The 27,710-nt window shown below is 44.5% G+C and overlaps 1 protein-coding gene across 4 annotated transcripts in view; it reads right to left on the bottom strand.

Moving 5' to 3' along the window:
- Window positions 1-27,710, bottom strand: part of LOC102684046 (TIAM Rac1 associated GEF 2) — a 99,669-nt gene that overhangs the window by 62,534 nt on the left and 9,425 nt on the right. For 2 of the 4 annotated variants that reach the window (XM_069196999.1, XM_069197023.1), the window contains exons 2-3: window positions 2,653-2,736; window positions 117-1,346 (exon numbers count right to left, since the gene is read on the bottom strand). In XM_069196999.1, the coding sequence (XP_069053100.1) occupies window positions 117-1,340 (1,224 nt within the window). In that variant the 5' untranslated portion in view covers window positions 1,341-1,346; window positions 2,653-2,736. Of the gene's footprint in view, window positions 1-116; window positions 1,347-2,652; window positions 2,737-7,748; window positions 7,906-11,898; window positions 12,276-27,710 lie in introns of those variants that run through there. The other 2 variants (XM_069197006.1, XM_069197015.1) reach the window with 2 other exon arrangements.

Raw genomic sequence — 27,710 nt, 5'->3', positions numbered from 1 at the left:
AGAATTTACCGGCATGTCTACCCCGCCTTCCACCGAAACGTGATGCCCCGTCCCTGCGGCGAGAGTGTTTTAAATCGGGTGGCGAGCCGTTCTGAAGCACGGAAATAGAGTCTCACCTGCAGTTTTCTCTTCTTGCGGCTCAGGCTCCCGGTCCAGTCACTGATGCGCCTCATGCGGCTCTTCAGGGTGTCTTTCTTGGCGCTGCCCTCCACGATGGGCTTCGACCTGCGGCAGGGCAGGGTGTAGGAGGCGTACTGCTTGGAGCCCGGGCACTCCCCCTGGGCCGCCACGTCGAGGGTGGACACGAAGGACGCGCGGTGGCCGCCACCGCACGGCACGCCCAGGTACCGGCTCGACAGCTCCTTCGCGGCGGGGAAGGTGGCGGCCAAGCCGGCGTCCCTGTACAGGTCCTGGAGGGAAACGGGAGACGCGCGCCGGCCGAGCAGCCGCTGGTCGCCGGGCGGCACCGCCTCGCCGGCGCCGGCGTCCGCGGTCCTGGCGGAGGAGGACGCGTTGTCCGCGTCGCTGAGCTCCGCGCCGTTGCCCCACGGAGAGTCGTACCAGGAGCACTCCGAGCTCAGGGAGCTTCCTTTGCTGGCTCTCAGGCCCGCGTCGGCCGGGGCGAGGCTCGGCTCTGCCTCGGAGACGGCCAGGGAGTGCCGCCTGAGGATCTCTGGGTTGTCGGCGGGGACCTGCGGCGCCGGGGAGTATTTTAGCAACTGCACGGGCCCGCCGGAGTCGTCCACGGCCAGCTTGTTGTTGTTGGTGGTGTTGGTGAACTCCACCCGCGTGGCGCCGTCGAACCTGCCGAGCGTTTTGATGAGCACCTTGGGGCTGCTCTGGTCTCCATCCAGGTCTGCCAGGGAAACCTGCTCGGGGGTCCCGTGTCCGTTCGCGACGTGGCCATTGCGCTCCCCGGCGGCTACGTAGCGATTTCCCGTCCGCTCGCCGCCGGCATAGGGAAAACCATTCTCGGGCACGAGCAGGAAGTTGCTGGCTTGGCCGCCCCTGGCGGGCGGGCTCGTCCCGTGCTTGCTGCCGGCGCCGGTCCTCCCTCCCTTGGTCACATAGTCGTAATGGCGGGGGACGTACGGCTGGCCGCCCTTGTGCTGGGACAGGCAGCCCCGGGCCAGGGCCCGCGACTTGTACCCCGGCCCTCCCGCGCCCCCGCCGCGGCCCCAGCCGTGAGGGGAGCGGGAGTGCTCGTCCTTCGCGTGGACGGCGCGGAACCGCAGGGAGCAGGCCTTCTGCTTGCCGGGGAGGATGAAGCCGCCGCCGCCGCCGCCGCCGCCGCCGCTCTTGGGCCCCTGAAGGCTGTAGTGGCTGTCGGAGTTCCCCATTCTGATCTGCAACGGGAAGACGACACCGCGCGTCACCGCGGGAGGTGGCCGTGTTAAAAAAAAATTAAAACTTACACTCTGGACGCTCCACTCAAAGCGCTTTACAGGTCATGGGGATCCCCTCCACCACCACCAGTGTGCAGCCCCCACCTGGATGATGCGACAGCAGCCATAGTGCACCAGTATGCTCACCGCACACCAGCTCTCAGTGGGGAGGAGAGCAGAGGGATGGAGCCAGTTCAGAGAGGAGGCTATGACTGGCAAAGGCCAATCAAAAGACCTGGGAAATTTGGCCAGGACGCCAGGGTAACACCCCCGATTTTTAAATACTTGATGTTAGCATCATTGTTGACCCGGCTCATCCAGGACGCCGCCCGTTTCAAAACTCGCCCTCGGGGAGACCGGTCAACTCCCAAACCTACCGGCACCGAAACAGCTTTGTTTGATCGTTTCTATGGTTTTGCACCAAGACACCTGATCAGAATCCTTGTATGCGTGACGTAATCCGCAAATAAGGTGGTTGCGATTCTGAGCGTCTCAAGAAGGAAAGCATAAACGTGAAGAATGGAAAGTCTAAGGTCTGGGAGAGGCTCATTTGCCCGTACTGTTCGCCTGTTTTCTGGAGTCAGATACTGTACAACATGCAGAAACCTGTAAAATACTGGCTTGAAATTCCTGTTTGAAAATGTTATGCAGTATCAGCTAATTTAAAATAAATGCAGGTTAAAGTCTGGTATATACTTTAGGTCATTACATTTATTAATACAAATATATTAATATAAAAGGTAAAAGTGTCTCTCGGCTACTTCCATTTTTGTATCCGTGAATAATGCTTAACTGTTATTAAATATAACAAACAAATTCAAAATTTTGTTAGATGATATATTTAGTTATCTTGTCTAGACTTTTCATTGACGCATCCATACAAGTTCATAAACAAGCCTGAACCTCCATGGAAAGACATCTTTGGGTAGTTCAGTAAAATGTACAATATCATAATAAAAGACCAGGAGTCGTGACCAGCTGTTTTATGTGCTTAACGGATGTTATGTGTGACAGGAGCATGGAATGAGTTCCAGAGAGACTAAAAGGCCTTTAATTAGCCAGAGATGTGCATGACCATCAAAGAAAAAAAATTTTCTCATTTCCAACAAAACAGAGGAACAGCCCAGAATGACACCCGGATCAGTAGCGCAAACTCTTAAAATAAAACGTGGATCAGAGACTTTTTTTAAGCATTTTTTTCTAAAAATGAACTGGGGCTGCAATACAACAAAACTGATAAAACATGAATGGAAACTGAATTCCTTACCAACGGTTGTCTCTGCTATCAGTAGAAATCCCACCAAACTGCATGGTCTGTACAACTACAGCAGTTCAGCCTCCTTAAGGTCATCTGAAAGCAGAAAGAAGAGGGTACGGTATGTGTAAAAAACATACATGACCAATGCTGCTTTCTACCGTACATCCAGGCTACAAACGGTCGCACACAAGGAAATCTTCTGATACGTCACAATGACAATAGTGATTCTTTGCATGTTGACCTTCAATCTAACAACCATAGTTAATGGATTAGGAAGCAGAGATGAAATTACAATTCTTAAATCTCTCCACTAGTAAGCAGTTTCTTTGTATGCTGGTGTTAAGTTCCTTTGGTGGGGATAAAAAGGGCTACATGGGATGTTTATATCTTATTTATCACTAACATCACATACAAGGGCCCTGCATTCCCAGGACTACCAGCATATCTACAGTGTACCTAAAAACCGTTGTCCAGCTCCTTATTGTGAGACTCCCTCCTAAATGACATTAGAGAGCCGTTATCTGTAATTCGTTTAAATCCTCACTCAAGATCCATAATCGATCTTGCTGGATCTTTCACTTTTGTGCAGTGTTCTTTGGCCACCCTCCTTTTTAAAAGGGGTACATTACTAGTCTATATCACATTCTTATTCAAGAAAATTCCTTTTTAAAAAAAAAGGTACACGCAAGCTACATTTTTTCGTGCTTTGTAGCACTCAGTGACGTTTGATCTGAAGGGCCGGGAAAGTTTTTAAAAGCAGCTTCAGTTGGCCAGTATTTGTTTTTGAACTGTGGAATTCCATGTAATTTTCATTTTTCTGTCAGCTGCCAAGTTGCGCCACCAATGAACGCCAAATAAAGCATCAGTTACAGCACTGCACTGCTGTAATACTCTCCTCCACGGACTACGTAACCACCCCAAAAACTCTTTCCTGTACACATTTCGTCTGCCTTTATATGGAATTAACTTTGCTCATGGTGAATACACCTACACCCCATTTCCATACAATTAAAGCTGATATCCCCCTGTAAGAGCATTCGAGATACAATGCAAAAATTAAACTACAAAGGACTAATTGTGGGTGTTCAGAAAAATACAGGAAGTAGCCAAGAACAAGAACAGTAGCTACGTCTTGGCTTCTTTGACAAGAATAACAGCAGTGTTTTCTTAAACTGGGCCTGAAACCGACCACTGCCTGTTTCCACACCAGACGCAGAAAAGACACGGAGGCCCACTGAGTCGAGGGAGCGCACATTCACAGCAGGCCTCATCTCTTCTACACGAGCCCGACCCAGTCAGGCTGGAGACACAGCTGGGAGACCTCTGGCCAGTCGGTTGTTTGCTCACTGTTCCTTATTGCGAGACTACTGTACCTCCCAAATCGCATCAGAGGGCCGTTATCAGTAATTCTGTTAAAACCCCACTCAAGACCCGTTATGGGGATGGATCTTTCTCTCCTGTAAAGTGTCCTTTGGAAACCCTCCTTTTAGGTGTTTACGATGAACCAGAGAAGGTGAACATAACAGAGACTAGACTCCGTCACTGGACTAGTCCACAGAATATCCCAAGGACACACACAGTATATGATGTTTTTGGTTTCATGTTAAACATGTTAAACGGAAGCAGGATCCACAAGCACTGACAAAAACATGCATTGAGCAGCTAGCCTAAATCTTAAGTGCAGCTGAATTTCATTAAGGAAGCTGCTTCCCAAAGCCATCAAGGTGAAGGGTATAGAAGTCATATCTCTGACACTGCACAGGGCTCCTGAGGCTCACATGGCCCTGCGGGTTGGTGACGCAGGGAATTTGAAAGGCCACAGCCAGCCATATCGACCCTAAGCTTACTCGTAAGTGGCACAGAGACTCTAAAAAACACCTCTGCTTCATTCAGCTGTGGGAAGCAACTCCACTGGAGAAGCCTAATCTGTTCATGCTGACATTTGGCTTTGCAATAAAAGTGAAGTGACTGTTGAAACAAAACACACTCTAAAAAGCCTGAAAGCGGACATCTTTCAAAAAAGCACCATAAAAATAGATGTACAGCGTATAACACAAACAGAAGGTGAAATTGCACAGAAATCACCAAATATGCCAGTCATTGTTTTCAACAGAAAGGACAGTGGAATGAATATACAAAAACTATCATCCCTTAAGCCAAGGGTTTTCAAACTTAATTCCTTGAAGGCCTGGTGTCAATTAAGTTATTTTATACTATGCTCTTATACACTGTATATACGCATACGAAGAATTTTCCTTAAGATCCTTAACATTTTACAACTATTGGTTCAATTTAAAGCAAAGAGTACTAAAACTGAACAATGCACTAGTAAGGCTTAAATTACAATAATTTGTAATTGTGTACAATTTTAAATCACTTTACAGAAAAAAAATTACTGCTCTATAACCAATACAGACGGGAGCACTAGATTCATTCCTGGGCTTAAAAGGACCATCCAACACTGACAGGCTAAAATGCCTTAACACATTTTAGTCTGGAACTGAGAAGACTGTGAGGGGACCCGATTCAAGTAATCAAATTCCCCGACGGCACAGACATGACCCTCCCCATTTCAGAAAAACCAGCGGACACAAGTGGAAACTTCATGCCAGTTCATTTCAGCCGAGAACAGGAGGTACTTCTTTACACTAAGGGTTGTGGGAGTGTGGAACAAGCGACCCAGCCATCTTGTTGAAGGCGATACCCTGGCTTCTTTCAAGAAACAACTGGATGAGATCTTCAGATCAATTCGCTGCTCACTACCAAACTGTTTAAATACACTGGATGTCCTCCTTGCATTTGTAAGGGTTCTTATGTACAAAACATCAAAACCTACAAAAATACAAAATTGATGTATTGATTGATACAAAAGATCAAACCTATGAAACACATCACAGCTTGGTTAGAAGTATTAAACAGAAAACGCCAGCCTTCCAGGAGTTTGAGGCTCCTGCCTCAGCTTTATGATCAGCATAATAAGCTATTTAAAAGGGGAAACATCAGGGAGAAGTCTCAAAGGGTTCCGATATATTAGCAGCCTCTGGGAAAAGCCAAAAGTCACCAGGCAAGTACTGTGTGGATGACAACTTTTCAGCCACTTTTTGTCTGTGCGTCGCCTCCACCTTGCGCTGTGACATGCGCTAATAAAAGCATATTGTGCGCGTTGCATCACACTTTTGTTGAGCCTTCGTATGGGCCATCTGCCGTTTCTTAAAAGCCGCCCGTAACCGCTGCCCTGCATTCTTGAGAGCTGCTACAAGGCTGGAAGTGGGTCTTGCTGCAATCAACCCCTTTGTTTAGTCTCCCTCTTGCCCAGAACACTTCGACTGCCGGAGCCTCTTGCTCTAGTACAAGGACATGGTTTTCGGAAATATAAATATACAAGGCAATTAAAAATTCCTCCTTTTGTTTTTTTTTATTTTTTTTTGGTGGGGGGGTGCGATGCCCTCGATTAAGTGAGAGAAAAACGAATGCAGTCATGTAGCAATTAAGTATTTAAAGACTCCTATGATGCACAGCCTGTAGCCTATAAACCCAAGACTGTAGTAAAGAAAAGCATGCTTACCCGTGATTGTTAACTCAAGGCAGCACACCTCTTTAATAAATAATAATAATAATAATAATAATAATAATAATAATAATTGCTTACACTTATAAAGCACTTTTCTGGACTCTCCATTCAAAGCACTTTACAGGTTATGGGGACTCCCCTCCACCAGCACCAATGTGCAGCATCCACCTTTACAAAGTGATGCCCAGCTGTATCGTGAAACAAGCCTGAAAGGCCAAATTTAGTGATTTTTTTTAAACAGAGCACCTAAAATTGCTCGCTTTCCAATGGCAACAGCCAGTACTGCTCTACACCATGGTATTGTTGACGCAGTAGGTCAAAGCTTGCGGCAAGTATAAAGTCTATAAAGCTCACTGCAATTCAAAAGTGCTTTTTAAGCCTTTGTGCAAGTAAATTTAGTATAACAATCACTTCTCAGCAGCAATGGCCTTCATCAAGGAATTACCACTTACATCCTCGACACGTTAGAAAATATCACAGAGCCGGGCAGCTTAGCTAAAACATGCGGATTGGTTTGCTGCCATCCCATCCTCTGCCTCCCTGTTAAAACATTATAAACCACGAACAGTGGGAAAAACTTTTTTTAAATTTGACCCATCCTGGTGAGGGCTGACTATTCTATTTATTGCCATGCACTTCTTGACCTCATCCTCAACATGAGACTAAATTAAACACCGCACGGACAGCCAGCAGGGACAACACTGAGCAGAAAAAAGAAACGACAAAGTTTCAGACACAAGAGGAATAAACTTATATAAATCCCAATTCAAAATTACAGGGATAACGTGTATTCATTCAGGAACCAAATAGCAGGAATATTATCTACACAGCACAACAGCATTCTGAACTAAAATTGTTTATTTTATTTAAGACAAGTGTCTTAAAGTCATAGTTTTCATTTTGTTCTCTGTTCTTGGCTGCCTTCCTAAAAGTGATTCACATTATGCTTGCCATCGCAACACAGCTCAGTAAAACAGAACACAAAACACTTCAGACTAAAAGGCAAAATAAAAATCCCCAAACAGAGCTCAAATCGTGTCCTTCCACCAAGTACGACAGGGGCAGAGTGGGAACAGGAAAGCACAAGGAAAAGAAAAACAGACTCTGCGCTGGGGAGCCTAAATCGCATTCAGTTAGCAACATAACTCCAAACTGCTGCTAATAACAAATCGTTCTTCATATGCTCAAAGAGGGTTAAAAAGCAAAAGCAAACAAGCCTCGTTAAACAGGACGAGCTGCACTCCTTTGACAAAACAGGTCCATCACAATGAGTCCACTACAGAACTTGTATTCCGTAGAACACGCACACAAAACATTCGTTTTCTCTCCCGCTATGCTAAAATAACATGGTGTGGCAAATAACACAGGAGCCAAACAAAGGAAACGGCTCATTTCCCTGGAGGTTTCCGAGATCCAGAGACTGCTACTCCACACCTGTGCAAGGGATAAAAAGCAGCTCTGTGAAGTTCCCCCCTCCCTTCTTAATCCCACGTAAGAAAACTAAAAACAAAAGCAAAGCAAAAACAATCCTTACCTCTGTTCAGGGCTTTAATCTATCAGCCGTTTGAGCACAAACGCACGAGAAGAACTTAGTGCTCTCCGATGTCACGCTGGATATTTTAAGTCTCTCTAACACAAATGCACAGAGACTCCCTTCACAAGCCCAGAAGGTCGCTGCCTAGCAATCTTCAAAAGCAAAACCATTAAGAGGAAGAGAGAGAGAGAGAGAAAAGCCTGCATTCTGGTAGGGGTGTATTTTTATGTGCTAGCTACACCCTCTGAGTGTAGACTTTTTTTTCCACTGGTGGAACAGGGTGATGCAGGCTTAACCAAAGTGGTTTTCCATGGTCCGCCTGAAATGATTAGCCCAGACAGCCTGCCATAATGCCTCCGAGTCACCAGGGAACACACTATGACTAGGCTCTTGTTTGACCCTGCATGCCACAATTACCACGAGAGAACTCAGGAGGAAGGGGACCACTGCCCTGATTGAATGAGAGAAAGTGGGGGGGGGGGATTTACTAACAAGAGGGCTGCTGCTGTGTTCACCATTTCCAACTAATTAAGGTGAGAGGACAGACAAAAAGTGAAAGTCACGTGCATTCTGCCAGACTTACGACTGCTAAAAAGACCAAATGTTATGTAGGCCAGGTTTGCCTCGTGTCCTTGTTCGAAGCCTGAAGAACACACCCTTCGCTCTAAATTGCATACATGAGGAGGCGTGGAAGTCAAATTGAACTTTAGTCAGCAGTGTGGAGCAGCGGCTAGGGCTGTGGACGTGTCGCTGGAAGGTTGTGGGTTCGAATCCTGGGTGGGGGACTGGTTCTGTACACTTGAGGAAGGTACTGAGTTCAAACCACCCCAGTCAAGGACCCAGCATTAGAAATGGGTACAAAAGCGTGATGTCAGCTAACCCAATAAATGCTTCATTTGGTGAACTGATTGGGGGACCGCCAGACCCCAGCTGAGGATGTGTTTCCTTTGTATCCATGACAAATAGTATAACAAAATGGATTTTGTAAAGTTGTTATTTCTCCATCTTATTACAAGGTACTTCAGTAAAGGGAACCCCAAGTCCACACTCGATATAGCTTAATGCCAAACAATGTTGCTAATTCACAGCTGAAGACAGACCAGACTGTTTTGACAGTTCGTAGGCCTCCTTTCAAGTTCATAGGGGGAGTTAAACAAAAGCCTGGAAGACCAGACACAACAATGAGACTTTCTTCTTTAAAGGATTTTCTAAGCTACACTAATTCGGACAAGACAAATTAGTTTCAGTACAGAACAAAAAACAAAAAAAAATGTATGAGTTCACTTATTAAAAGGCCAAATGAGCTCCGATTCCACTAACACTGATTCCATTAAAATGAATGATGAGGACTTGCAAAATCCTAAAAAACAAGAGTAAGAATACTGCAATTATCAAACATTAATGCCGGGCCCCTTTGGCAAATCAAAGCGACTATCTTTATCCCTGTATTTTTATATGAATGCTACTTCATAATTCCACCCAGCTCGATTATCTTCACCTAAAAACAATCGTTTTATACCTTACTGTATCACAGCTCCTGCCAATTCCTAAACTGACACCTGATGGAAACGGATGCCTTTTCTCAAAAAGCTCAAAAACATTTTGCCCCATACCTGACAAAGACAACACTTCAGCCAGCAACGGCGCAGTACCGACAACAACACCCCAACAGAGGGCGCTCTCACTGCTCGAATTAAAAAGAATGACGTTTCGGCACGTTTCACAAAATTTCTCCAACAGGACAACAAAGGAAGCCCCTCTCCACTCCCCCCTTTTTAACAAAAGGAGCACGACATACACACTCCACTGGCTATCAAGCTTCAAGCACTCCAAATCCATAACAGACGGGTCTCCCTGGCATTCCGGTTATGGTGATGAGATAGCTATGCAGGGTAGCCCATGGCGAAAAACACTGGCCGATTTAAACACTTTCACACTTTAGCCTCCCCCCCCCATAAACACAGAATCCACCATCTGAAAAAAATCTCCAAAAGACCCAGCCTCGGGACGGTAAAAAAAGAAATCATGTTTATTTTCAAATTCGGGTTGATTTTTTTTTTTGAGGAATTGCAACATACTGCATTCACCGAAGGCCAGTACAAGTAAATCATGTTTATTTTACACTTGGAAGTACACAATTTAAGTAATCTGGATGTGATCCTTAAACTGACCCTTGAAATGAAACCGAGGATGTTTACTCTATATTCTAGGCCAGAACGGCCCAAATTTCATGTTCTAAAACAAAACTAACATAAACCAAACCAAAGTGTCGAATATCAGTCCATAATAAAGAACAGTGATTGGGCTCTTGCAACAGCGGTTACCCAAGCTGAACACACAATGAAAAACTCCTCCTTTTCATTTAAGAAAAGGCAAAAGTAGTGAGATGGAATTTTGGATGAACACTAACTTAACACTTTGACAGGCACTGATAAACCGATCATCATGACAGGAACTATATTGTGGTCTTTGTTGACTTCTTATAATCATACAACACACTAAACCTAAACTTCCCTGTAAAAGCAAGCAACTCACATTAACTGCATTTGAAATGTGTAAAACCCACCAGCCTGATCTATATGCCTTTATATATCATGAACAGATTACTATAACCATCTGAAATCTGATTCACGGGCCACATTTCACACTTTGCTTGAATTAGGGTGCAAAGCCAAATCACAATAAGGCATCTGCTCATAAGCCTAATTTCTCTCAGTTACCAGGTCTTTACAGCCGTGCACTCAAAAGAAAATAACCCATCAAAGTTCTGCATGTTGAGCCAGGAGGCCAAAAAAAAAGCACCCAGTGGCATGATCCATACATATTTATGAAGAGCAGGTGCTTCCTCCAGACAGTACAAAACACATTAGCACTCATTAAACCATTCAGTAACCAAATTAATGGCTTCAGTGGTTATTTTAGAATATGAAGAAAAAAAAAAGAGGCTTTTCATAGCAACACTTAAAGGCTCAATGTTTTAATCTGGTATTTTGATTACTAAAGGGAAATTATGTTCTGTCTATAATTCATGAATAAACACTGCCCCACTGACCAGATTTTTTCCCACATCTCTGAAAAATTTAAGTTCTCATGTTGTGAGCCTACATGTGCCAAACAAGAAAATCTGCAGTCAGCTTCTGCTGAGGCAACACAACAGTCCAGCCACTCCCTGATAATTAGCACCCATAAAAACTGAAACTTTATTACTGCCCCGAGATAGAGCAGTAATTGTACCATTCACAGAAAAAGACCTGGCTTCTCTGCAGGGGATTTTACAGTAAACTTCAGGAGCACAGTGGAGCCCTACAGTAAATAAAAACGAGACTCCACACATAGCTCACCTATACAGCACTGTAAAAAAAAAAAAACTAGCATACCCACGAAGACACTCACTAACAGCGCCTAGATCTCATAAAGACTACTTTACTATCTGTCTGGGAAGATAAAAACCCACCCGCCCATTAGAAAAACCATGAGTACCATCACTGCAAGGAGACTCCAGCCATGCAGAATAACTGTAGTCAGAAACTGGATTCGACTATATTCACACAAAACCCTGCCCCTCATTGAGGGCAGGGAGGGGGACTACACATTTCAACCAGGACTTTAGTAACCCAGTCTTGCTCTGAACCATTAACTGAGAGCTATTTATTATTTCTCCTCTCCGGTTGCATAGCTGAAGCTGGAATATACAGCAAATAAACAAGATTTAGTTTTCTGCCAAGCAGTCATATTTTAGATGTTTTAAATCTGGAAACAGACCCAGAGAGGACAGGCGTTCTAAGGCATGAAGGTGCTGCCTTTTCTTTCCAGCACAAACCCGAGAGATATTGATTCTCCCCTGTACGCCTCCCAGCAACTCACAAATCCGTTGGAAATTCCCAATTGTCTCTGCCTTTCAAGAAAAAACACTGAGAGCAGGTTACTGTTACTGAGATTGTTGTTCATTTAGCAAGCAGTAGCTTTGGCTACATGTGGCGCCCAAAAATAGCATAATACAACGAGATTGTTCAGAAAACAAAACTCAAGCTAGATGTCTCTCTGTTTAAGTCAATAAACGGCAATACTCCAACCACCACAACTATGATATGCATAAACACTTGAAGGTACACTCCAGTCCTCAAAAACAGGATCCTTAATTGTAACCTACCTATTTCAACACAGACACCATGTGTGCGGATGTATCAGTTACTTCCTATTTCTTTTGTGACTCTTCATCACAAAAGTAAATCCATTCAACTCTTCTCCTTTCCCTCCCCAAGCTCTCTCTTCCACAAAAGTCCATCTCTGTAAGAGGATCTGCACGAAAGTGCAACAAGCTCTAATCCAGGTTGCTCGGAGGGACACAGAAGGATTCCTAGCTGGGCGATCCGACCAGATATTTCAGACTCCAACAAAAGACTGTCCCTCCCAAAACAAAAGTTTCTTTCCAATTTGTTATTCCTCTAACACTGGATACCCAGTATTTATCTCCACAAAGTTTGACGTCCAAAGAAGAAAAAAGTCTTGAGGCAACTAAAAGGCTCTGAGCCGACGGCTCTTTAAAACCCTTTTGTGCCTTCAGTGTCCTTTTGTGAAAACTATTCCGAGAGACAGAGAGGAAATCCACACCTACAGCTACCAAGGATATTAATCAGCTCCCAAGGGTCCTGTCAGCCACTGGCTCAAGTTCACTTCACTTGACTCTGCACAGACTTTTTTTACTGTTTTTTTTTTACCAGTCAGGATACTAAGCCAAAAACATCTTGCGGGATCTGAAAGCCGTAAAAGTGGATTCGAATTTTTTCGATTCCCGTCGTGGACGGAAAGTAAAGTTTGTTTCTCCTTTTTTTCCCCAAACACGACCAAAACAATGATTTCCCAGAACTTGCACCATTTCTTAACATTATACACTACAATGCTTTTTTTAAGAACTAAATACTACTAAAATTAGCTCCTAAAATAGCCTAATTTTACAGCTTTGACACTGACCTCATATTGTGTCTTTCCTAGAGGGTGAAGGAGCTGACCGCGATAACCTATGAGCTTATCAGGATATAGCCCAATATAGCATCCTTGTGCTGCAGTAACACACAGAAAACAGAACGAGTTTAACATTAAAATCCTTCGGCATGAACACACGCTACACGTCAGGTATTCACGTCGGACAACTTGACTGACGGTACTCTCTCGTCGGTCTCCTCTCTTCACGTTTTCTTGAAAGAGAAAATTATTCCTGTTCTATTGGTGTTTCTATCTCTCTTGTCAACCATTGAAGATACTTGATTTGCTTGTTGTATATTTAAAGCTCAGCTATACAACAAGCAAGACACATCTTAAGAGGTGTCACTACAAGCAAAGGTCCCATCAACACAAACTAAGTCCAGCTGACATCCATACATCCACCTCCTAACAGCTTAATGCAGTTCAGGGCTGCGGGGAGCTGGAACTGGAGCCTATCCTGCCAAGTAAAGGGTACAAAGCAGGCTACCCCCTTGACACAAGAACCAGTTTAACCTACCAGTATGTCTCCGGACCATGGGAGGAAACCCGTGTGGGAGGAAACATGGGAACTGATCCCAGGGCACCAGCACTAACCAATGCGCCGCCGTGCAAAGGTTTTTTTTTTATCATGATTTCTTTATTGCAGGCACACTAAGCCAAATCTCCTTGCAGCAAAACCGCTGCGTCTGTAGTGCGAGGGACAGACTTTGCACTTGGTGTGGCTCATCGCAGCATCTTTGCCTGCCCGTTATCCGCCTCGCACCCTGATCTTATCAACGCGGTACCACGCAAGCTTTTCACTGGCCCGCTTTCCAGACTGTCCGTCTCCATTCGGCCTCGCACGTCACGGACACTGCCGGGTCTGGACCAGTTTCGCACATGTGAAATACTACGTGAGCTTCTGTGCTCCTTCTGTCCACTTTCAGAGGAATTCGTTTAGGACAGGAGAGACACTAAACGGGTTAATGTGTTCTCAAATTGAATAAGAACTGTTCCATTAAATGTTACATAGCAACCTGCCAGTCAGTTTTAGCGATTAAATCCAATTGATTAATAAAATTAGCTTTTGGTTCAGTTGTTGACATAAGATGCTTGTTAGTGATGAATTAGTAAGATCCTACAATCCATCAGTGAACTGTCCAGCTATACAACGGGAGGTATGTAACAGCTGCTAACAAAGACAAAATAGTGAAGACTAACAGCACAGGGGATAAATGGATCCTGCCAGAGAAAGCGCTCTAATCCTTCCGAGAGCACAAAATCAAGCAATAGTGTACACAGCAAACAAATACCTTTTAACTTCCCCCTTCCAAACAAAAATAAAATGAAAAGCACGCTTTGCTACAATGTTTTGTACGGGTTTCCGTTTCAAACTCAATTACGTTTCTGAATTGATGTTGGCTGCACCGATTCCCCCAGTCCTCGTCTCGGAGGATGGTATGTAAAAAAGGCTACATTCAATTAGGCTCCCCTTTTCCATTTATTATCTCACTGAGCGAAATTCTTAGAAGTCCTGTCTTTTCTTAAGGAGTCAGACGCACAAAGTGCCAAATTATGCAATATTGTCCCCCAGAGAGCAGGGTCACACCTGCCACCCTGCTGCACAAAAAGGGACAAGAGCCTCGTGCTGCCAATTACTTTCACTATCCAGATGCTCCTCTGGCGTCCTTTTGGCCTGGGCTATTCATCACGAGCCGGCAAATTCATTATACAGGAATTCCTGAGGAGTGCCGCCGCAGTCCGGAAACAAACTGTGTACAGTCAGATTCTCACACACAGGCTGGACTTCAGCACAACTCGGTGAGGCTCTGGAGCTCTCCTCTGCAAAAGCCAACAGACAGAGCTGCTTCAGCACAACCAAGGCTTAAACAACGACTGGATAATCTGAAATGCTTAAACAACCCCTTTTAAAAAAACCTAAAGGGGTTTTTAAGGCAGTCATATTATCCACTGTATTTGATAGCGACTCAACTAGAATTGAAACATGGATATACATGGTTTGAAAAAAAAACAAGGCACAAGATAATGTGAAGTAGGAGCCCAACTGAACCATGAATGACACAATCTGCGTTTGCTGCGAGAGGGGGCTTTCACACGATGAGCTGAGCGAAGGATCAGCAGGCAGAGCTTTTCTTCAGCACACAAAGGGCCTGGTGTGTGACAGCTGCCATGAGACACAGCTTCAAGAACCACACTCCACCACAGGACTACTTTAGAGCGCCTCGTCTCGGGGGGCAAAACGTCTCCTACAGTGACAAGCTGGGAGATTAACACCATCTGGGTCGCTTGCTTGATAGCATGATAACGAAACGTAATGATTTGGGGTGTTTTTTTTTTTGATGACGCGTTACATGTCTGCGGAGCGGTGGCTCTGTGGCTCAGGATCTGCGGCCGGCAGAGGAATCCTATTCCGTTGGGCCCCTGAGCAAGGCCCTTAACCCCAACTGCTCCAGGGATGCCGTATAATTGGCTGACCCTGCGCTCTGACCCCCAGCTTCTCTCTCCCCATCTGTGTGCCTGTGTGTCTCACGGAGAGCAAGCTGGGGTATGCGAAAAGAAATTCCTAATGCAAGAAATTGTATACGGCCAATAATGTGATCTTATCTTCTCAAAAGACGAGATGATGTCGTACACAAATGATTCAGAAGGCTCTAGATGAAGATACAAGCAGTCGAGAATGGAGCAGAGTCAAGATCACCAAATCCACTACACCTACCACTCTTTTGTTTTCCTGCAATTTCCAGATGGTCTAGGGAATTTATGCACCTATCAGGACAAACGTGGGGGGAAAAAAGGCGACAGAGCCATTTGCTAAAAATACAGGTCAAAGTCAAGGTCACTGCTCCTACCAATTTAGCACTATGCTGGTGCACTGCACACGCTGAGAGCTCCTCTTCCAGCCTCCACCACAATAATGAAATCCCTAGAGACTGACGCACAGGGCCTCCACCGGAATGACGGCGATGCCAAAATGAAGTGGATCCTTCAGTTTTGGCCCTGCCGTTGGGCGACCATTTCAGATGCTTGCACATCTACACTCTGGCGACGCACTGGGTGCAGAACGGATTTGGGTGGTTTGGGTTAAAGCACGGATTTTATAACACTCTTCCCCTTTTAATGGTGGCCACCACCTCTGTGCAGCTTTGAAGCCCACATTTGTGCAACGCCGCATCTGCAAACATCAGACGGGTCCTTCCGTTTACTCTGCAGCATAATATTAATTTGAGCTTGTGAGGTGACACGCACAGGATTTTACTAACTCTGTGTATAAACGCAGAGCTGTCCCACAAGCCAATTAGCAAGGTACACCAGTCGTGGTAAAGCCTATGCTTAGAACAAATACAAAGTTATGTTGTTGAAACCAATACCCTGTCTTCATGTAGATCACCTCCAGTTAACTACCAACTACAGAATCTGCTTGATGGCTCGAACGGCCTTATCGCATTTGTTACTGTTCTTAAGCTAACACAGCACCCCTATGCAGTCGTTTCCTTACAAAATCAAATAAAGGACAACAAGGACATTTTATGTCTTGACGTTGGTGCGGTTTCTAAGGAAATTATTTTGCCCGAGTTTGTTCTAGAACACGTTTCCAATTTTAAATAAAACAGCGTTTAATCCTAGGGTAAGTTACAGGTTACATAAAGTCACCTAACAAAAAAAGACCACCCGGCATGTTTATCAGACCTGTGTATCTAGTTATGCCCATATATATCAGGCGAATATTGACTACGTGTGGAACCACAGTGTCCACCTTGAAGGTCTGAGCAGCAGGCATTCAAATTTCAGACAAGTAAAACTGAGGCCGTGCAAGCCTCAGAAAGCTCAAGAAGTACCTCGCCGATACACATGAGGAAGCACCGTTTTTAGTTTTTTTTTTAAACTTCGCTTGTATTAAGAACATTCCTGGTCTGTCTGTATAAACTGGTCTCCAAGTCCAAAGCCATGGGAATCGGATCACAGGGGAAACAAGGGAAATATCTAAGGCCTCACAGCCCGTTCGGAGACAAAAATAATCTCTATAGAAACGTTTACAACCCTACAGCTATTGAAGGCAAAGTTCCTCAGCCAGTATTTGGCATATCGCCACAACGCGGATCCATGTAATACCGCTGACAAGCACTTTCTCTTAAGGTGAGAGGTTACACCGAGAAAGCCCTGCTGTCTCGCTCCGTGTGCAGCAGGGTGGAACGCCTTCCTGTGGTGGTGTTGTTGTTGTTGTTTGGCCCTGCCGATTCACACACGGCTGGCTGAATTTCCAATCAGTCGCCTCCTTCCTTATCGGGCGCGTGACTGATCCGAAGGGGAGGGCCAGCAGCCCGCTCTGCGGCGAGTGCGCCCTCGTGTTTACTTTGCTATCGCCCTCCGGTTCTGGGTTTTCAGGAAATGATGCGCACGGCTGCACATCCCCATCCACCGCGAGGGATGACGGGCAGGAGCAGCTGGTAGCGGAATCGTGTAGCTTATCTCTGAGGAACAGCAGAAGTCCAGAGGTTTAAGGTCTTGGAGACTCAAGAAATCAGATTCCACCCACCCATTGTTAAAGCTAAGAAGCTGATGGGTTCTGGTGCGTCTGTGTGGGTTTGTGTATCCTGGCCAGGTGCTCAAAGGATGCTGCAGGCAAATGAGAGCTGACAGGGACGGTTAGAGAATCGAAGCCCGACTAAACCAAATAAAAAGTAGATAGCACTACAGCAAAAGCCCCCCCAAGAGTGTAATATTACACATAAATCAACCAGGAATTTGAATTGAATTCAGAGATCTAAAAGTCTAATAAAAATGATATGAGAGGAGAACTGTTAAACAAATCTCTCTTTGTAAAAGCACAAAGTTCCCGTTGTTGAAATGGCAACTGTGCAAATCTGAAGACGCATAAAACTTACAAAAGTATGAAATATCTCAAATGCTCATAAATCCAGTCTTCCAAGCAATCAAAAGACAGGGACACGGTTTAAACCCGATTAAATCCACAGTGCTCTGCTTTCAGTAGTTCTCCCTGTCGAAACCAAAATCAAATCCAATCAGTGACAGATTTATTTGCTTCATTTGCAACTTGAAGTGATTCAAGAAACTAAATCTTACTAAAGCATTCTTCCTAGCGGTCAGATTCTCCAAGATAATTCTTTTCTTGATGAGGACAGATATTGTTCAAATCAGGATGGTCAAAAATGCAAAGATGCCGTCCAGCCCACTGTGTTTGCTCGGTTCTAGTTCTCTCTAGCCCAGAATAACCCACCAGCACCACCTGAAAGGTGCATTAAAAGGGAACTGCAGTCCCAATTTCTCAGGCCCGTTATTAAATCTTTCTAACTCAATAAATTAATTGATGTTAAAAAATGTTGAATTCGTTAAAAATTGACACATTTCGAATTAAGCCCACAACCATGGACTTTGTGATAGTACTGTAAGTTGCCATGTTGTCTCAAACTCGTATTTGAGTTCCCTTGAACTGCCATGTGATGGGGCCCTTCCTGCTCACTAGTCCCCGGAATGACTAATGTCATGTGATGTCTGCTGCACAGCCTGCACTTATTCGCTCGTACCTTTCACTGCCAAAATGTTCCAACGTGATCTGACGGCAGAGTTAACAAGCAAGTAGTATTTGTCTGCTAAACCATATCAAAATCGAAAGCAACGTTGCTATTGGATTAAAAGATGTATTCACAAGCCTGCTCCTTCACAAGGTCATAGGGCTGCTTCACCTCACTGGATGTCTTGTTGACTCGTTCTGAATCACAGACTATGGCCCTGAGCATAAATAATTTGTGATGTCAACCGGAGGTTTTACAAGTTACTGCGTACATTTTATTTGTATTGTGGTTTGAAATGCCCTCATCAATGCTGATCCTTCCTAACCCCGAAATATCAAATCAGCCTTGCAGTTCCCCTTCAAGGCAGCCAATTAAACCGACGCAAACAGGGGTGGCGCCCACATCCCCCAAACGGATGCCCCCAGCTTGCACCCTTCCCAGGACCCGGGAAGGGTGTGGGCAGTAGGGCCAGTCGCCAGTCCAGCCCGTTTTACAGACCCCAGGGTCTGTAAAGTACGCACGGCACTTCAGGGAAAAACAGGAAGGAAAACCTGCCCGGGAGTCACACTCTAATTTGGAATGCCGACTTGCACTGGAAAGAACATGTGGCAGAACCCCAAACGCAGGCGTCCCCGGCTGTGTCGGGCCGGAGTGAGAACTTTACAGGAGGCTGGCCGTGCCCAGTTCAGTGTCGCCAGAAATCCAGACTTTGTGCCAGGTCCGCGCGACCGAGGGCCACATAAAACAAACACAGGACATTGCGTCACCCAGGGCCGGCGAGAAAATGGAAATGAAGTCTTCTTACTTTCTGGCAGTTATGCAAAAGGCTGGGATGCAAATACTATGCAGCCCGCCTTGTCAGAGCAGGATAAGAGCATGAGATGATCTCCAGCCTAGCGTCAGCGCAGCACCCCAAACAGGTAACCCAGACGTGTGCGTGCCCTCAGGGTTTTTTTGAGAAGTCTGGGGAATGACATGAGAGCCCCTAACTGTCTTGTTTTATAATAGGAGGCTGTGAAAGCAAAGGTAAAATAAATCAGCCTGTGAAGTTCACTGAAGTTGAAAACCTTAAAGAGGTTCTCTACTTTCCTCTGAGCCTCAGATTCACTTCGAAGTATATAATAATAATAATAATAATAATAATAATAATAATAATAATAATAGCTTACACTTATATAGCACTTTTCTGGACACTCCACTCAAAGCACTTTACAGGTAATGGGGACTCCCCTCCATCACCACCAGTGTGCAGCCCCACCTGGATGATGCGACGGCAGCCATAGTGCGCGAGTACTCTCACCACACACCAGCTCTCAGTAGGGAGGAGAGCAGAGTGATGAAGCCAGTTGATAGATGGGGATTATTAGGAGGCCATGACTGGTAAAGGCCAATGGGAAATTTGGCCAATACGCCGGGGTTACCACCCTACTCTTTTCGAGAAACACCCTGGGATTTTTAATGACCACAGAGAGTCAGGACCCCAGTTTTACGTCTCATCCGAAGGACGGCCCTTGTTTACAGTATAGTGTCCCCGTCACTATACTGGGGTATTAGGACCCACATGGACCGCAGGGTGAGCGCCCCCTGCTGGCCCCACTAACACCTCTTCCAGCAGCAACCTTAGTATTTCCCAGGTGGTCTCCCATCCAAGTACTGACCAGGCTCACACCTGCTGAGCTTCAGTGGGCTGCCAGTTGTGAGTTCCAGGGCGATATGGCTGCTGGCTTATAGTGCGAAACTGGGGACTACGGAGGACAGCCGGAGTTTGAGAGAAGCGAAGAGGAAGAGGATTGACATGATCAATCAGGAGAGATAATCTGGTTTGAAGCCCAGAGCTCATTCTTCCCTAAAGTAACCCAAAGGCTAGAAAGCGGCGGCCAAGAGGGTTTAATAAAGCAATTAAGAAAATACAAGGAGAGAGAAAAGGTGACAGAATAAGAACAAGACTTGAAAAAAGAACAACACCCGATTAAAAAAAAACTGATTCAAATAAAGAGCACGGAGTAAAAATGGTCGAGAGAAAAGAAGTTGTAATTCCGAAGAAGAAAAAAACGCAAAAGGAGAACATGAAACTTTTCGGTGATGAAATTATTACGTTAAATTAATATTTCACTCCGGTATTTCCAAGGTAGTAATTGACAATGTGTCTCAACTGGTGTGAGTTTTATGTGATGCAGTATCAACACAGAAGAGACATAAGGGATAGAGGAATTAAAATGATTTAAGATTAATCTCTGTGGTTTAACAGTATTTTATTACTTGTAATTAAGGAAGATAGGCTATCTGTAGACTATTAAATGAATTTCCTTCAGTGACTCAGGACACAGTAATATTCATTAACTGGAATACTGTTAATATAATAATTTAGTGTCCATCCATAAAAAGCGTCACAAAATTAAATCACATATCTTAGTTTTATTACATGTAAGGTGGTAGGGAAACAAAACTAGAGTCGAAACAAAACTAGATCAAAATGGATAAAAAACGCAGGTCTTGCTTAACTAACTTAAGCAACTTAAGTTCTTCAAACAAATAATAGCAATGATGAATACAGAGCATTTGATAAGATGTACTCAGATTTTGAAAAAACATTTGATTCTGTTGCTCCTAAAAACGACTTAATTCTCAGATGAATGTTGGGATTGAGAACTGGTTAATGGATAGAAAAGAGAGATACAAAATAAATGTTTCACTTAAAATAAGTGGCGTACCACAGGGATCTGTACTGAAACCACTACTCTTTCTAATTTTTAAGAAATTATCCAATTGTAGTATTGTTAGCAAACTAATGAAGTTTGCAGAGACTTAAATAGGAGGATTAGCAAACATTGTAAGAAATGTGAGGGAAATACAAAAATACTTCAGACAATTCAAGACTGGGAGAAAACATGGAAGTTAACACTTAAATATCTACAAATTTGAAATGTCACAGGCAAACAGCAGACTGAAAATATAAATGAAAGACTGAGCTTGAAGAAATAGGCTTAGGTGTTTGAAAGACGAAGACGGGGCCTTTATTTTTTAAGCTGGCATTTTTATCTTCTTGGTTTAAAAGTTAAAATACTGCAATTTTAAGTTTATATCCTAACATTATTTAAGGGGATGTTGTTTTAAAATTGTAGAAAGCATTAGAAAGAACTTATTTTTAAATACTGTCTGAAGAAGAGCAAGCAGATACATTTCCAGGCTTGGAGCAATGTTCGGACAGGTAAGGCAACTGAATCTTACTGGGCCTGAACACAGAATATGATGTGGGTAGTATTCAAAATCCTCAAAGACACTGATAAAAGTCCTTTGAATGGACTCCTTCAAAACCAACGGAAAAACACAAGTGGAAAAAGCGTACCTAATATTGAGAACACAAAGCACTTTCTTTAATAGTTGTGGGAGTGAGAGACAAACTACTCAGCCCTGCTATCAGAGCTTCTCTCAAGAAGCAGCAGAATGAGAGCCTGTGACTTTTCGCAGACTCTCAGAACACCCTGTTCTGCGTTGAGTAGAATTCATATTGTTTTCATTCTGAAGCTTGTCGTCACTTTGGTTTAGAACATAAGAAAGGTTACAAATGAGAGGAGGTATCAAGTCTCCTCAGTCTTCTTCATTCAAGACTTAAAAAGTTTAATTTCTTTCAGCCGGTCAGTGTATGCATCTGGTTGCTCTACTCTGGACTGTTTCCAGACCAGCGGTATTTTTTCTACAACACGGAGACCAAATTGTACACAGTGTTCTTAATGCGGCCTGACTAGTGTGGCAGACAATTTTAACTTAGCATGCAGAATGAATACAAATTCTGTTACAGCTCATTAGGTGACCTGAAGAAATCACACCTGACCGTAAACTTTTGAATGCTGTTGTCCCAGAGTTGGGACTTGATGGGCAGATGCACAGACCTCAGAGGGCGAGTGATCGGAGTGAAGGGACAAAAAGTTAAGTGGCTCAAGTTTCCAGCATCTCCATCAAAGCAGGCCCTTGTTAAAACGCAAGGCTAGGGCTCCTCCCGTCCTCTGATAAAAGCACACCGACGCCTCAGTAGGACCGGGCCCTAGTGGAAGAAAGAGTTCCCCATTTCTCCACTAACACTCAACGTTTGTACCTCAATGGATCTGAGCATCTGTGCCATTGAAAACCTTTGCTGAAAAACCGAGGGCATCTGTCATTACCACGAAAGGAAGGTGGGGTTAAGTTCTTATTTTTTTCCCTTGGATTTTACAAATGGTGACAAACTGCCAGACTTTCCCCGAGGTGTCGGCTCGCAGCGACCCTCCGCTACGCCGGTATCGAGAGGGCTGAGAGGCCGTGGTGCGTACGCGTGTGTGGGAGGGGAGGGGAGTCTCGCCTGCGGGATAAAATAAATCCGGACCGAAAAGGCTGCTCCTTCACAGCGAGTCGTGAGGCGGGCTGACAGCCCAGCTTCAAGCACAGCTGCTGCGGCGTCCTGGAGGTGGAGAGGCGGTGTCGAGCGAAGTTATGATCCCTCGGAAGCCAAAAGGGGATTCCTGTCGAGAGCCTGCAGTGTTTAACATACTTATTTAATTAACGCAGTCGGGGGCACCTAGTTCCAAGCCCTTTTCTGTAAAACAGTTTAAGCTTTCTTCATCACTGGTACAGAAGACCTGGTTTAAATGTTTTTGCATGACTGCTTCATTTTCATGAGAAATTGAAGACGGTTGTTTGCGAGGCTACTTTGGTCATAAAATTTTAAATAAAAAAAACCCCGCTTTGCCTTTCCTGAACTTGCCGAATCAGGGGTGAGCCAACAGTGGCCCAGCTGACGTGCACCCCACTGGATTGGCAACCCGCCCTTTGCCAGCGAAACAAAATAATATTACCAATACGTCGCCACGGCAAGGTCACTGAACAAAACTGAAGTAAACAGCACTCTAAAAATAAACGCAGCCTTCCTTACTTATTTAGCTTTTTAGGTCCAGAAGATTTATTACGTGAACGAAAACGACGTTTTCTGAAAAACGTATTTTGTTCTCAAAGACACCAAAGCCTTTCGCACATCCCTGAACTTTAACAGTATTAACTGCGAATGTGCTTTCACGTAATCAGATTTACATAAAACATTTATCCACACACGCACACTGCGTTTTTTTACTTTACATAAACCAGACCAAAGGCCATTTCCTTTGGGTTCCTCCCATTTGACCAGAAAGAAACGTGTTTCTTTTCCTTTGACGATTTCTAGCTCTTCAGTACACTTTTAGAAACCCTTCACACCTTGGAAACATAAGTCTAAGGCAAAAATGACAAGGTTAATATGACCTATCCTTTCTGAATGAGTCACAGATTAGGGCAGAATCATCGTTTTGGTCATTTTGGCAGGATCAACAAGTTCTAAATAAAGATGAAATAATATTTAACAGTTGTAAATTTTCCACCACCCTGATCCTCCAGATGTAGAGGAGTGCAGGGTGACTATGTCCATGTGTCATCTTAAAAAAAAAAACACCCCTAGCATTTTAAGCCAAATGAAACTTGCGGCCATTGAAGTCCCATGAGGGTAAACAGTATTCGATTAAAATAAAACGTAAGATATTCTGTATATCCAGATATAGGTGTCCTTTCTAAAACACTATTTTGCACAAAATGTATAAATCACCCTCTTCTGCTTAAGTGGAAAAAAAAAGAAAATATCCCAATTCTCTAGTATTGAAATTCTTTCCAAGATTCCATGCTGGTTAACAAAACGCTGAATCTCAACCCCACACCACAAAGTATGCAAGTGCCGTTACAAATTAGTAAGACTGCCTGCAGTCACTGCACACTGCAGAGGAAATGCAGCTTGAGTGACTCAAGTGTTCCTCTACGCGCCCGGCTAAACAGCAGTTTTTCTTCCCCTCCTTTAGGGGCCCATCTGGTCTGGCCACAAAGGGCCTGTTGACTGAACGGGACACTGAAGGGGTGACCCCCCCCCCAGCGCCAGGCCCCTCTGGCAGTGCAGATCCAGCCTGCCACCGTGCTGCCCGAAATACACCATTGCCGACTAAGGCGAACGGACAGCAGACACAGGGGAGCATTCCTTGCAAAAGTCAGTGGACAAGCCACAGGCCCGGCGAAGCAGTGGAGACCATCTCTCTGACGCCACCAGAGCTGAAGAACACAGAACCGGGGGCTCAGAACACTGGCCAAAATGTGGGATGAAGAAGTACAAAGTACGTCCTGGCCAGGGTGTACCCTGCCTTGCACCCGTTGCTTGCTGGGATAGGCTCCAGCTCCCCCGCGACCCTGTATTAGATCAAGCGGTTAAAAAATAATGGAGGGATGGCAGTACCAAGTATGAACTACAGTGCTCCTGTGCAAGTCCAAAGTCATCTGTCCTCATTACTCAACTGCGGTACATCTAAATCACTGTGGGTACATGCATCATTTTTGTATGCTCAAAGACGTTTATGCCTTCATTTCAACAAGGGACCAGAAAGTCAATCTGTGGAATTTGTTTTCCCATTCATACAAAAGGAGCTACTTGGATTTTGATCTGAAGCGGCGCAAGAGCTGCCACGCTTTAAAATCCACACTTCCAGGTGGGGGCTGCACACTGGTGGTGGTGGTGGAGGGGAGTCCCCATTACCTGTAAAGCGCTTTGAGTGGAGTGTCCAGAAAAGCGCTATATACGTGTAAGCAATTATTAAAGACCAATAAAACGGCCCCTAATGGTAGAGCAAAGCAAGGAGGGACTCCTGACCCGTGAAAGGCCAGACTAAAAACAAAACAATCTGTGAAGAGTACAAATATCAAAGTATATCAAGAGAAGTGACAACAGCAGCATGACAGTAAAACAGTAAAGGAACAAGTAAAGGTTTATACCATGCTGAAAAGAAACACAACTTTTCGGCTGTGGAGCCTTCTTCGGGTGTCTACCCACTTGAACTAGTAAAACAGTCATACAAACCGCAGTTCGGGAATCACGAACCAGCTCGCAGCTGCTCCTGACTGGACGAAAAAGAGCAGGGAGGAGGCTCATGGGTAGCTGGGAAGAGATCTCCCAAGACAACATGTCCAGTTATGAAAAGAGCACCAACCTCCCTACACACAAACGAGCCCGAGAGAACCTGCTAACCTACATACTGCGCAGCAGTCGGTGCAGAACTGAAAAAAAGTTCACCACTGAACCGGTATTTTGCTTTTGGTTTTCCTAACTGAAAACAGCGGTTTGCCAAGGAAAATATTTGTTCAGTTTTAATTTGTTTAAAGGTATGCTACTGGGTAGCACCCTTCCTTTCAATATTTATTTTCTATACCAACTGTTTTGCTACATGACCAACCAATAGCATGGAAACAATTAGGCTTTGATTGCTGAGATTTGTAGGATAAAACCAACCGATGGCAGTTTATGCTTTTTTTCCTTCAAACACAGGACTTTCTAACACTGTTTTAGAAAAATGGACTCAACGCTTCCCCCATAAATCATTCCAAACACCTTAGGTGAAATACCACCAAAAGCCTCCCAATACAAATCTACAGGTCTATTATAGCCAGATAAATACGTCTGTACTTCACAGCTCTCCTTGCGAAAAAAAGTGTAATTGGCTCATTTACCTGCGTCTTGCTCGCAGAAGGCAAAAGCAAGAGTTCACCTCATTTTCCATGCCTTCCTCGGAGTAGTGAAAGAAAAGACTTTTCTTTATAGTTTCAGCTAAACCTCCAGCTACTCACGTGGCCCCTAGGCCCAAGACACCCCATCCTCGTGTTTTACTTGAGTTGACTCACAAAAACTGAAACTAATTAAGGCAAAAACAGGCATCAGTAAAATTCAGGGAAAAAAAGGAAAAGAGGTTTCCGAATGTTTTTCATCAAGATTGTAACAGTGCATTCTCTGGGACTAACTGAGGATTTTGGTGCCAAAGCTCAGAGGTAGAGCACTCTTGTGGCCTAAGGCCTTTCAATCCCCATTAGCACTGCCTGCCAAAGCCGAAGCCTTTCAGCTGAAATAAGCCGTGAAGACAGTATCGGCACAACTCTGTTTTTGGCCGCAATCACGGCCTAAATTAAACAAATTGATCACATTCTATCTTGTGGATTACAGTATTCCCATTGACCCAAGACAATCTAGGCCCTCATTGTTAATCTTGGGCACAAGCCTTATACTGAAACAAACAGAGAAGGAAAAAAATTGCTATCACAACTCTGCATCAGCTTTCTCTGTATGCATGAGGAAAATAAGGAGTTTAATTTGGTACAATAGACACCAAACATTCCACGATAATTTCACTAAAGCAGAAATACAAGAGCACTCTATTACTGTAGATGCTCTTAATTGAGGCAAGGGATGTAGCCTGAGTGTATATATGTAGAGGTGGCATTCTAATAATCCCCATCTGTGAACGGGCTTCATCCCTCTGCTCTCCTCCCCACTGAGAGCTGGTGTGTGGTGAGCGTACTGGTGCACTATGGCCGCTGTCGCATCATCCAGGTGCTTACCTGTGGAGCACTTTGAGTGGAGTGGCGTTAAATTTATTTTCACCCTATCATAACTTTGTGGTTGTTCCTTGCCCTCATGTTGGTTTAAGCTACAGTGTATAAGGGTATCTGCCAGGCAAATAAACCATCAGGGGGCTGTGGGCCGTGCATTTGTTTTGCAGCCTTCCCATTTCATTAAAAGTTTCTGCCTTTGTGTCATCGTGCCCCTCATCTAAGCACAACTGGTTTTAAATAATGTCAATTCGCATAAGGCTTGGGGTGTACCAAGCCTGGCACTGACAAAAAGAACAGAGAGCTACAAATAGAAAAATGAGTCACCTTTGTACCTAGACAACATATCAGGACCACTAAAGTCTGCTGCATACTTTACACAAGATCTTCAAACACATTGGATGCACTAAAAGTTTCAGCTTTGGCTTCAATACCATCCAACTTGGCCCACAGTACATAAACAGTTTAGAAAACACATCAAAAATAGCTTCAAGTACGCCGGGGTTTGGTTTATACATTTTATCCAGATATTATCGAGACACAGTCACACAGGGGATCGTGCAAGTCTGTGTGTGAATTTATTTCTTCCACATCAGAATCTAGACCGGGCTAGAAACCAAGCTGGAGAAGTGCTTTCAAGAGAGGTTTTGGGAAATTTAATTCCAGGAACTTCAATGCAATCGTGCAGATCTCCCTCTGAAACACTGATTGCATCCATGACATTAGTAATCACAGAGAGCTATAGCCAAACCTAGCATATATTGTACATAAAACATTGGGTCACAAAATTAAGCACATTACCTGCCACTTCAGAGCTCAAGTGCAGCGACCATATATCCTACTCAACCATACCATAGCCAAACCCATTGGCCTATTCCTCCTGTTAATGGACGTCAGGCTGCAAGGGTAATAGGAGGCACTTTGTGTGCAGAATCAATTTTGCAGTTCTTATTTACTCGGTGGTGGAACAGGCTAAATGTAATTGCCCTGCTCTTGAAAAGGAGACAGTTACAGGATTACCAAGAGGTCATTT

The sequence above is a fragment of the Lepisosteus oculatus genome, chromosome 2 (genome assembly GCF_040954835.1).
Source record: "Lepisosteus oculatus isolate fLepOcu1 chromosome 2, fLepOcu1.hap2, whole genome shotgun sequence".
NCBI lineage: Eukaryota > Metazoa > Chordata > Actinopteri > Semionotiformes > Lepisosteidae > Lepisosteus > Lepisosteus oculatus.
This window is presented reverse-complemented; position numbering and strand designations above follow the sequence as displayed.